Source organism: Podarcis erhardii (genome assembly GCF_964252035.2).
Source record: "Podarcis erhardii genome assembly, chromosome: 7".
NCBI lineage: Eukaryota > Metazoa > Chordata > Lepidosauria > Squamata > Lacertidae > Podarcis > Podarcis erhardii.
In genome coordinates, this window is record NC_138511.1 from 33,127,538 (window position 1) to 33,140,154 (window position 12,617).

Consider the following 12,617-nt stretch of genomic DNA (forward strand, 5'->3'; position numbering starts at 1 on the left):
AATGTTATTTGCCCAGAAATGGAAAGAAGAGAAGGTACCAACTAAAAAAGAATGGATAACTAAAATGATAGACTATGCTGAAATGGCAAAGATGACTGTGAAGATCAGAGACCAGGACGAGGAAAAGTTTGAGCAAAAATGGAAGAAATTTATGGACTATTTAAAAGACCATTGTAAATACATTAAAACACCAGCAGGTTTGATATACTGTAACATTTATGTTAACATTGGAAATCAAGGCACATAAGAGGATATGAGTTTGAAAATAAAAATGAGATGCAAGAAAATAAGGGGAGAAAATTGGAATTCAAATCAGGGAAAGGAGGAAGTTCATACTGTATCTGATATTGTGGAAAAAGCATTAAATATGTGAAAAATTGTAACTAAAAATTTTGAAGATAAAATATTTTTAAAAAGAAAAGAAAATGCTTGCTGTTAACTCATTCTTTCCTACTGCAAAGATATCTTGAGTCATCCTTGTGATAGTTACAAGGGTATGCAAACCAGGACTCAGTTTACTACTGCAAAATGCATAATCTTACGGGGAGGTTATGGAAGGTTTACTTTGCTGTAAACAAAGTATCAGATTAGATCCTAGGGCTTAGTGGAAATGATTTTATTTATTTAACAGGTTTAATAACATTGATAAAACACAAAGGATGTACAAAGGATAGAATGGTGTTTGAAACACTGCAGGAACATTCATTTATGTGGATGCGTTTCTCACACTCTCTTGTTTAAAACAACAAGGATTGTTCCTTCACATGCACCCAAGTCTCAGGATGCACAAACTGCTAGGAATAGTCTCTCCATCCCTTGGAAACAACACATCAGTGGCTCCCATTTCCAGAAAGAAAGAAAGAAAGAAAGAAAGAAAGAAAGAAAGAAAGAAAGAAAGAAAGAAAGAAGGTTCACAGGTCAATTGTCCCTCTTCCTTTGAACTTCTTTGCAGAACGCTCGCTGGCTCGGAACTGAATCTTGCTCCCGTAGATGTAGGAGATGAAGCCATCGATCTCCAGGCTGAAGACGTTGTTGAGCTTCGGGATGACTGGAAAGGGAAACCAAGAAGATGACAGGCGTCAGCAGCTGCAGTGCAAATGCAGAGCCTTATGTGGTTCTATTGATGTACCACCTTATTTATTTATTTTACTGCATTTAGATCTCACCTTTTCCTCCAAGGAGCTCAAGGGGGTATATGTGGTTCCGTCCCCCCATTTAATCCCCACAGTAACCCAATGAGGTAGGTTAGGCTGAGAGGCAATGACCTGCCCCAAGATCACCCAGTAAGCTTCATGGTTCAAGTAGGGATTTGAAACCGGTTCTCTTCCAGGTCCCAGTCCAGCACTTTTAACCCACTACAACAGAGTTTTCAACCTTTTCGAGTCCACGGCTCCCTTGACCAACTACATTCTTTCTGCGGCACCCCTGTGGGGCTCAGGAACCTAGTATTGCCTGCAGAGCTGGCAGCCTCCCACCACTTTTCAAACACCCAACACCCTCCCTTGTGGAGTGTTCCCTCTGCCTTGGGAGTCCTCTGGGCAGCTGCCACCGCTGCAGTCTCTGGTCTCTGAGCTGCCCCCCTCCCTGCCCCAAAGAGAGCTGCCTCCCAGAAGCACCATTCGCCTGTGGAGCTTAATAATAATAATAATAATAATAATAATAATAATAATAATAATTTATACCCCGCCCTCCCCAGCCAGAGCCAGGCTCAGAGCAGCTAACACCAATAAAATCACAGTAGAAATATAATCGGGGGGGGGGGGCAATTTAAAATACAGGTTAAAATGCAATTTAAAATGCAGCCGATAAATCAAGACCATAAGGGGAGGGAAACATAAGGGTCAGACTGAGTCCAAACCAAAGGCAAGGCGGAACAGCTCTGTCTTGCAGGCCTTGCGGAAATATATCAAGTCCCACTGGGCCCTACTCTCCTGTGACAGAGCGTTCCACCAAGTTGGGGCCAGTACTGAAAAGGCCCTGGCTTATGGCCACTGCTGCTGCAATAAACAGCTGTGCAAGCCTTTGGGAGGCAGAGACGCAAGAGGGCATCAGGGGAGGGTGGGAAGGAAAGAGGGACAGAGTCCAGTGTTGCCTGCAGCACCTCTGACCATCATTCAAGGCACCCCAGGGTGCCATGGCACACTGGTTGAAAACCACTGCAGTTCACCACATTGTATGGGGTGCTTAACTCAGAATGAGGGGGGCAGACCCCTGTCTTGAGGGGCCTACAAATCAAGACTGAGACATAAGCCGCCGACAACAGGGAGAAACATAGTTTAAAACCAAAGGCCTCATTAAAAGGAATGCTTTTGCTGGTGCCTAAAGTGCAGTACAGCATACTCTGAAAACAGATCTTAATTGTGATTTACCAATTTCACTTTTTTTAAAAAAAGAAACCAAAATCTCAACTCTGTAGCAACTAGCCAAGACCCTTCCAAGGTGAAATGAGACAAATGGCCATTTGTGAAGCAGGAGCCGTGATTCATTGTGCAATTTGACGGGGCCATTAACAAAGCAAGTTACAGTAAGGAGTGTCCGGTACCTTTCATCTTGTCTTCTCTTGTGATAATTTTGAAAACATGTTTCATTTCCTGCAGGACAATGCCCGTGATGCCGACATAGGAGGGGCATTTCGATTTAGTCACTATAGCAAAGAAAAGCAGATTATTAGGGCAGGACAGTCAGTTTTAGCATTATACTTACTGCAATACTCTGCCTGCCTCTGTGCTTCCCCTTACAGTACAGAATGCAACTGCTTGTGTAATTGACAAGTGTCATCCAGCTGATTTCAGTGTCTATTTATTTATAACACTCAGTGGATTTGCACCAACAAGGGGTAATTGACTTGGCTTCCAAATCATGATGTTTAAGTAGCATGGAAACCATAGTTTCCCAGTTTGGACATCACAAGGAACTGTGGTTTGACGAGGCAGGATAAAAGTGCAAAAGCTAGGCACATGGCTTATCAGTCCAAGATTGTTTTGCTGGAACCAGGACACAGATTGACCACATGGTTGCCCCCAATTAATTGGGAAGCTTATATATTTTTGTTTAGCAAGCAGGCCTTTCCAATAGAATGTTGCAGTGTATCCCTAGTGTGTGTTAACAGAGTCTGTGGCTAAAGGGATTAGAAAGACAAAAAGTTAGTTTTGAAGACAGGGACGTATACATGGAAGGTGAGTCACAGTAATAAAAATATCATCATTCGGAAGAGATTTCCGAAGGCACGTGAGTTTGCAGGGAGGAGGCAGAAACTGCCTATTCTTATCCCCATATCAATGAATACCTCCTACTGGATCAAAAACCCTTATAGCCCTTGGTCTGATCCAGCATGGCTCTACTTACATGCAGCCCATTTGAAAACAAAAAAGTACATCATTTCCTTTGAAGTTATTGATCCCTCCTATGCAAAATATGCAGGTTACGTCAATCAATCACTTGCTCAGCTGATCAACCCAAAACTCACAGGGTCAATTGAGATCTGCTTAAGTAGGTGACATTTGACTTTCAGCCTTCAGAACTGTCCCAAGTTAAAAGCATCCCTGCATTTAGGATCGGAAGTCAAATACCTGTAATGAGAGCTCCGTGAAGATCAGCTTTCAGCAATTTGGCCTGAATCATCTGTGGCTGCCTATAACATATAATACACTAATTAATGTTAGAATTCTTCAAAGTATTAAAAAAGCAACAATATTAACATTACAGTGCCAAGAAACACTAAGCCATTCAAATACTGAAATACTCAATTTAAAGCAGCCTTGCAGATAAGCCTTTGGCGTCACTAGCCTGCAAGTGGTTGGCACAGGGCTGAATGTCCATGCAGGGTGCAGAGGAGTGGGCATCCCTCGCCATTCTATGGCAGGCATAAAGGAGAGATGGTGTGATCCATCTCTTCTCTAACAGCCTCTTCACTGTCCCATGCAACCAGGAACTGCATGCAGCTATTACCTTACAAACACAGGGTTGCATTCAACAACCTTTTACTCAGAGTAGCCCTATTGAAATTAATTGCCCTATGTTACTTATGCCCTGTAATTTCAATGGGACTGATCAGAGTTATGACTAGCACTGGCTACAACCCATAAGTGCTGGACCTTACCTAAAATAACCCTACAGGCTCTTAAATAAAAGCCTCTCCTCCTCCAAGAGGGGAGGTGTTGTGGGCGGGACGCGATTTCTGCGTCACACAGGGGGCGTTACGCCCCCTGCCCCACTCACCTGGCTGGCGCACCACGCCCACAGGTAAGCACCCAACTGGGCGGCTTGGAGGGGGCGTGGTTTGCAGTTTAACTTACTGCTGCACCAGCCATTCCGCCTCATTTTCCGCCTTCTCGTCGCGAGTCACCCACCCTCCACTCCCTTAGAGCTTAGGGCTTAGTTTTTCTCTTGACCTTGCTATGGACCTTAGGTTGGTCGCCCAGGGGGCCTGGTAGGAATTTTTCCAATTGGCATTAGGCCTTTTGGTTTTTTCTCCTACCTCGTAGCAATCGTCACAACTTTCTTGGTATTGGCGGTTAGGTTAGGCATTGGAATGTGTTGATGGTGTGTGGAAGGGCTAGGTGTGGCCATCGCCTACCCCTTCAAATTTGGGTATTCCGTTAAAGGAATCCGGCGGTTGTGGATCCTGTCCGATGCCTGTGTGGCGGGGGGCCATGGCACGACCCTCGGTGATATCAGGGGATTACAGCAAGTGATATCAGGGGATTACAGCTTATAGTTGTATTAGCATCAACAGGCTCCACCTTCTGGTGAATAAACCCCCTTTGGGCTCACCCCTCTCCGAGTGGGTGGAGTAAATCTGTCGTGGTCCAATGCCTAAGCCAATACCTTCTCACTTGCTGTAATCAATAAAGCTGTGGCCTTTTCTTGCCCATTAACCTTATACTCTGTGTCTGTGTGTCTTCATTCCACAAAGCGGGGATTGGGTCCTCGAACCACAAAATCACACTGCACAGACTTTTCTCCCCCCCAAATATTTTAAATAGTTGTCTTTAACTGTTTTTGCTGTTAATTCCATTGCTTTCTTCTTACTTTAAACTGCTTTGAGGTTTATTTATTTGGTGGTGCCCAATAAAACAAACAAACAAAAAATGATAATAAGTAATTCCATTTGGGGCTAACACAGCGATAGGGGAACCTGTGGTGAAAACACCAAACTTGCATCATCCATGACCACTAGCCAGGCTGTTTGCTGGGGCTGATGGGAGTTGGAGCCCAACAACATCTGGAGGGCCACGGGTTCCCCATACCCTGATTTCCTGAGAAACGGCACCTGATCACTGCTATGCTCCCAACGTAAGTCTCCAAATGTGATCCAAGCACTACTTAAGCCTAGTGAACTTACGCTTCTGGCTTGAGCCCATTGCAGAGATCTCTGATGTACTGCTCCCACAGCTCATGTAATGGCACAAAGATCTCGTACCTGCAGAACAAGTCAAAAATGACTTTGTTAATTCCCCATGTATCAACAATGCCCTGAAGCATCTATTAAATCTAAGAACGCAAGAAGAGCCCTGCTGGATCAGGGCCCAGTGACCTATCTAGCAAGCACAAGGATTCGAGCTCCTCCTGTGGCTTCTAGCAACTGGTATTCAGAATCATTGCTCCCTCCGACTGTGGAGGGCAGAGCACAGCCATCAGGGTGAGCAGCCATTGATAGCCCTCTCATCCGAAATGGAAACTATTCAATTTAGGATTTCAGAAACGGTTTCCCTCCTGATTTTATGGATGGAATATTACGAGTGGGACAAAGGCAATTCACAAAAAGATAGCATAAAAAGGCTGAAGTTGTGGATGAAGTCTGGGCCTTCCTGTTCAGAAAGCGCTCAACGTTTTCAATAGCCGTCAGCTGTAAGGGAAACAAGATGGCCATCCAACGGCTTTAATGCCGTTCAAGGGCAGTGATTACATTGGAGAGAAAGTTACGATCTGAGTTGTTTAACCACCAGCCCCCTTTTCAGAAGGAATTCTGGAAATTGTAGCTCCGTGAGGGGAACCGGCATCTCCTAACCTCTATATATCCTTAACGAACCACAGGATTCCCATGATTCTTTGCAGGAAGCCCTGACTGTTTAAAGTGGCATGACACTGCTTTAATTGTATAGTTTAGACGAGGCTCGATAGTGAGTCATTTTTATTGAAGCTTAAGGCAGAGCTAAATTGGATCCAAAACATGACAAACGTCAAGTGTTGCCGAAAGTTTTGGTCCTTTTAATTTTGGGGGCTAAAGACCGCCTTATTCTCCGCTCCTGAAATGCTGAAGGGAACCACCTGTGCTGCTTGTCTTCTGGGTCATAATTGCGTCATACATTTAAAATACTTATTATACCATTCAACAGTCATGGCTCTCTCTCCCCCCCCCCAATAATCCTAGGAACTATAGTTTGTTCAGGCTGCCGAGAGTTGCTAGGAGACCCCTACTCCCCTCACAGAACTCCCCAGGGAACTCCGTGTAGGGAATAGGAGGTCTAACACCAGAAGGTGATACTATCTGGTTACAGTGGTACCTCGGGTTACATACGCTTCAGGTTACAGAAGCTAACCCAGAAATAGTGCTTCAGGTTAAGAACTTTGCTTCAGGATGAGAACAGAAATGGTGCTCTGGTGGCGTGGCAGAAGCAGGAGACCCCATTAGCTAAAGTGGTGCTTCAGGTTAAGAACGGACCTCTGGAATGAATTAAGTACTTAACCCGAGGTACCACTGTATTGCTATCGGAGCATAGCTGAGACTACACACCAGCTCTGCTGTTTGAAAGCCTTAAAAACAAAAGAAAAATGATCATGCAGAAATTTGAAACAAGGCACCTTTTGGAATAAAAAGGTCACAAGTTGCCCTCTAGTGGCCAAGTACCATTGTAGAATTATTTTAAATGAGAAATATTCTAGGAAGCTGCCCTACAGAGTCAGATCATTGGTTCATCTACGCCAGTGCCGTCTACATTGACTGTCAAAAACTCTCCAGGGTTTCAGGCAGGAAATCTTTTCCAAACCCTACCTGGAGATGCTGGGGAGTGAAACACCTGGGTGCTCAGACAGGTTAACTTGAAAGTGAAGCCTGTCGTGCCAAAGGCAAGTTATCTTTCTTGGTTGTGAACCAACATGGTGAAAAGAACCTGTTAACTCATTGCCACTATCAAAATCAGAATGGTACAGACCAAAGCACATTTCCTTACTGACATCCCAATTTGCAAAAAGAAAAAAACTAAGCATCCTTCTTAAGGAGGCTTTCTATACTGCTATCAGTTGTTAATACAACACTGTAAATGAGCCCATGCAAGTTACAAGCCTGGCTTAACTGACCTGTGTTAGACTCTGTCCTGGGATGGAGTCCACCCCCCCCCCCATCAGTCCCTTGGGCCCAGGCTCCTTGAAATATAATATATCCATATTCATATCTGCCCAGGTGTTAAGATCCTCAGTGCAATTTCTCTCAGTCTCAGCAACTTCAGAAACATGGTGGTGACCTGAGAGAGAGAGAGAGCCTTTTCTGTGGCTGCTCCCCCATTATGTGGAATTCCCTCCCGAAGAGAGGTCACACTGGCTCCCTCTTTGCTAGCTTTCCGCCAGCAGGCTGAGACCAATGCTGACCGCTGGGCTGCTGTCTAAGTTGGTGGTCATTGCTGTCTCCTGCGGGAGCGAAACCCACAGCTTAACTATTTGCTTCACGAAGAAGTACGTACCTCTGGTGCTCTGGTTTAATGTCAAAGAGCTTCATCTCTCTCCTCTGCTTGGCGGAGAACCCCTTGCCTTTCCTCTTCTTCTGCCTTCTCCTCCTCTTGTGCAGGTGTTCCAGGACAACCGCTTTTCGGGTTAAGTGGTCCTGGATGTCTTCATCGCTCTTCTGAGGCATGCTGCGCTTTAGGAAGGCTTTCACAAAGGCCTCGGCTTCCTTTGACCCTTGAGGCTACAAAAAGAAGAAGAAAAAGAATTCACTGAGTCACTGAGACTAAAGTGTGCACTTCTTCACAAAGCATAGGCTATCTGAAGGACCATATTCTCCTGCCTGGGCTGAGATCTTAGGGGGAGGCCCTACCACCTTCACAGGCACGCAGGAGAAGAGCCTTCTTGGTGGCTGCTCCCAGCCTTTGGAACTCCCTCCCGAGAGAAGCTAGACTGGCTCCCTCCTGGTCCTGCAGACTGCTTTATTCCAAGAGGCCTTTGCGAACTGACTGGTTCTAGTTTTAGTTTTTAAGAAAAGGGCTTTTAATAGTGCTGCACTGTTTTTATTACCTAGATCTTAATAGATTTTTCTTTTTATATCAGCACCACTCATGAACCAACAGAGGCATCACCAAGCTCGGGGGGAATCCCTCTCTTTGCCCCTTGCAGCAGGTTTGAAAACACATATAGAAGCAAAACAGTGCAACGAGGACCAAAACATGCTCAGTGGTCACAGAATTCTGACTGACAAGAGGGGAAACGGAATGCAGTATTCTGGTTGTTAAGACCAGAATACCGAAAACAAGTATTTCATGCTACAGCATTTTGTTGCATATGATAATAAATAATAATAATAATAATAATAATAATAATAATAATAATAATAAATAATTATTATTATTATTATTATTATTATTATTTATACCCCACCCATCTGGCTGGGCTTCCTCAGCCACTCTGGGCGGCTTCCAACAAAATATTAAAATACCGTAATACATCAAACATTAAAAGCTTCCCTAAACAGGGCTGCCTTCAGAAGTCTTCTAAAAGTCTGGTAGTTGTTGTTCTCTTTGACATCTGGTGGGAAGGTGTTCCACAGGGTGGGTGCCACTACTGAGAAGGCCCTCTGCCAGGTTCCCTGTAACTTGGCTTCTCACAGTGAGGGAACCGCCAGAAGGCCCTCGAAGCTGGACCTCAGTGTCCGGGTAGAACGATGGTGGTGGAGACGCTCCTTCAGATATACTGGACCGAGGCCGTTTAGGACTTTAAAGGTCAGCACCAACACTTTGAATTGTGCACAGAAAAATACTGGGAGCCAATGTAGGTCTTTCAAGACCATATGAACATCAGAATCACACCAATGGCCCATCTAGTCCAGCTTCCTGTTCTCATAGTGGCTAACCTGATGTCTGTGGGAAACCCACAAGCAGGATTTGAGCCCAACAGCCCTCTCCTCTCCTGTGGTTTCCTGCAACTGGTATTCAGAAGAATTGCTTCCTCCCATCAGTAGCCTTCTCCTCCATGAGAGGTGGTCCCTCTTGTATTAACTGGCAGGCTGAGGCAATTTCCCTCAGTCTGACACAGCAGAGCTCCTACATCCAGGTCTTTTGCTTTCTCTCTCTCTCTCTCTCTCTATATATATATTATATTGTCCTGCTTCCACCTTGCCTTCATACCAGTTCCATGCTTTTTGCCCCAACGCACAGAAAATACCTGTATGTTCAGGATCGTGGCTGTCTGCTGGGGTAGCTGCCGATATAACACACCTGGAAGAGATTAGGGAGAGGTTTCTATACATCCTTTCCAAACACAAACATCGCAGGCTTCATGTTCAATAACCAAGCAGCAGCAGCATTCAAAACAGGAGCAGACTGGTCTAAACACGTGGGGCATTTTGTCATCTTCCGTTTCACATATGGAATCCAGAACACTGTTCCAAATAAGACACCCCCAAAACCAGTGTAGTGGTTAGAGTGTGGGACTGGGACGTGGGAAATTGGGGTTCTTGTTCCTACTCAGTCATGAAGCTCCCTGGAGAAAAAGGTGGGATACAAATGTAATAATAAAAATATATATCTTATGTCATACAACCCTCCACACTCATGGACTCACACTGAGGAAATAGTAAAATTCCAGATCTGCTTTTCAGCATAGCCCAGATCTTGATGGAAATGCATTTTCTGATGGGTCACGTTCAAAGGTGACACTAAGCCAAACCATGGGTGAGTGGGAACATGCAGGCTCCCAGGAAGGAGATCACAGCCTCTTTGCTCCTCCTTGGGTCCTTTTAGCTCAGCATAACACTGGTTAGCAGCCATTCACTCAAACAGGAGAAAGTAACGTCCCCTGGAGCATCCTTTACAATAGGGACATAAATCTGCCCCTTGTTCCTGGTAGCCCCAAATGAATCAAGCATCCCCTTTGTTCAATGCTGGGTTCTGGTTTTTAGTCTTAGTCATTGAATTATTATTATTATTATTAATAATAATAATAATAATAATAATAATAATAATAATTACTAGCATCATCCTCACATTTATTATATTATTTATTTATATCCCTTCTTTCCCCCAGACCAGGAGTCTGAGACTCAACTTGATGCATTTGCTATTCAGTGTAATTGATACACTGGTTTGCTTATTCTGCAACTCTGTATTACTTTTCCCTCTTTTACTTGGTTTTGTGTTCAGGTAGGTAGCCGTGTTGGTCTGACGCAGTAGAAATATACAGTGGTACCTCGGGTTACATACGCTTCAGGTTACATATGCTTCAGGTTACAGACTCCGCTAACCCAGAAATAGTGCTCCGGCGGCATGGTGGCAGCAGGAGGCCCCATTAGCTAAAGTGGTGCTTCAGGTTAAGAATAGTTTCAGGTTATGAACGGACCTCCAGAATGAATTCAGTACTTAACCTGAGGTACCACTGTATAAAAAAAATTGTCCAGTAGCACCTGAGAGACCAACTCATGCCAAGCTCATACCAAGAACAAACTTAGTTGGTCTCTAAGGTGCTACTGGGCATTTATTTTTATTTTATATATTTCTACTTGGTTTTGTGTGTGTGGCTACATGTTCTTGTATAATAATAAAAAAATGTTTTGAGGTGGGGAAGTTGATGCATTTAGTGGGACATTGTTTAGGGTTTTTTTATTTGCTGGGATCAAGATTTAATTTTGGCGATGTTAATTTTGCTGTTATTGACATTCATTTTTTGTATTTGTATTTTTTGGATCTTATTATGACTTGTTTACTTTTGTTGTGCACATTTTGATACGTTTTTATTTATTGCTTATGACTACTTGTCCCGTACTTTTGCAATTATGTAAATTCTTTCACGTTGCAAGCATGGTTGAAAGGTGGCATACAAATAAATGACGATGGTGATAAACAACATAGTCAAGTCCTTGTTTGGCAACTTGCAAAGGGAAGGATAAATAATAATTAAAGGGAAATAAGGCACATGAAAGTGCGAGAAATCACCTTTGGCCTCTCTCCCGATCAATAGGTCTATTTGGACCCCCAAATATGTATATATTATTGACAGAGGCTTGTGCCTGAATTTAGATTACTTGAATTCTATTCCTCTCCTGCTTAGCTTGCCCCATGCCTGAGCCTTGAGGGGCATCTGCTGCTTTAAGGTCATGTTCACAAGATCAACAGACACGCGTCAACTAGCTTGCGCTACTCGCAGAGAAGGTGGGCGAAAGAGTAACAAAAATTAGTTCCCCTTCCCTCTCTGCTCGTCGGGAAGCTGGCAAAAACGAAAACAAAGCAGATTTTAGGTCACTCCAGATCAGTGGTTCCAGAGTAAAATAGAATGGGGGTTTAAGCACTCTGCATCACGGGGCGGGTGTGGGTGGACGCGTGGGAAAAAGGTAGCTCCTCCACCCCAATTCCCAAATGGGTAAAATAGGGCAGCTTTAATGACCGCGAGGCCAGAACTGGAGTCACTCCGGATTAATCATTCCGGAGCAAAACGGTAAGATACACGCCCCCACGCCGATGGGAAAGGAGCAAACTTACTCTCCATCTTGCCGGCCGGATCCTTCTCTGCACAGAAGACGCGACAGAAATTCAGTCCGCTCACACGCGCCCCCTCGCCGCCACCGCCCATAAAATGAAACGCGCATGCGCTGCCTTCGCCCTCTGGTTGGCTTAAGAGGGGGAGAGACGCATCTCCGCTAGCCCCACCCCTAAGAACGACTGTAGAGCTAGAATCTACGCACGCGCAGTTATGCCTTTTGCAGTACCTTGATGCGTCGTAGAAACAGAAATAATAAGGGTAAACAAGCAAGCTGCAGCGCACTACATTGCAGGGCTGTCGTTAAGTCAGTCTGAAAAGAATGACGGATTATGCATCTGCGGGACGTTTTGAATTATTTAAACTTCGAAAAATATGCATTTGTAGCACTTTTTTTTGTTAAAGGGATTTTTTTTTAAGGCAGGCTTATGGTATATATCGTAATTACGTTGTTTCCTCTCACTTTCTTCACAAAATGAGACCTGAGCGAAAAAGGAGGCCGGACTCCTCTATCTGCTTCTTCTACCTCGATGGGGTCTCTTGTCCAGTCCCGGTTAAGCAACACTCCTAGACAGCTGCCCCTTTTATATCCTTGCAGGCATACAAACAAAACCTTAGAGTCAAATGAAACCTGGAAGTCTTATATACAGACAATTTAACTGGACCCTTCTTTTAGGAACACATATGGCTGCCTGAACTGGCAAGGAAGAAGATTTTTTGAACAGTGGAAACTGCTCAGAATTTTCTTAATTCTTGTAAGGCATTACTCTGTGAATAAAAGTTGCAGCGTTTGGGACTTTTCCAGTTCAGAGAAAAGGCGAATAAGATGCTATTTATACATGGCAAGCAGAAAGTGGATGGAGAAAAGCTTTTTCTCCCTCTCTCATAGCACTGGAATTCGCTGCTGTCCAATGAAGATGAGGGTTGGAAGATTCAGG

At 44.3% G+C, this 12,617-nt stretch overlaps 1 protein-coding gene across 1 annotated transcript; it reads right to left on the minus strand.

Annotated features, from left to right (window-relative positions):
• Window positions 1-601: 601 nt before the first annotated feature.
• On the minus strand, window positions 602-11,803 carry POP4 (POP4 homolog, ribonuclease P/MRP subunit). Its single transcript, XM_081870315.1, has 7 exons — window positions 11,682-11,803; window positions 9,373-9,425; window positions 7,680-7,903; window positions 5,345-5,422; window positions 3,570-3,631; window positions 2,543-2,644; window positions 602-1,048 (listed from the first exon to the last, which is right to left on the minus strand). The coding sequence occupies exons 1-7, from the start codon at window positions 11,770-11,772 to the stop codon at window positions 912-914; spliced, it is 747 nt and encodes a 248-aa protein (XP_081726441.1). The 5' UTR covers window positions 11,773-11,803; the 3' UTR covers window positions 602-911.
• Between the last annotated feature and the right edge of the window lie 814 nt (window positions 11,804-12,617).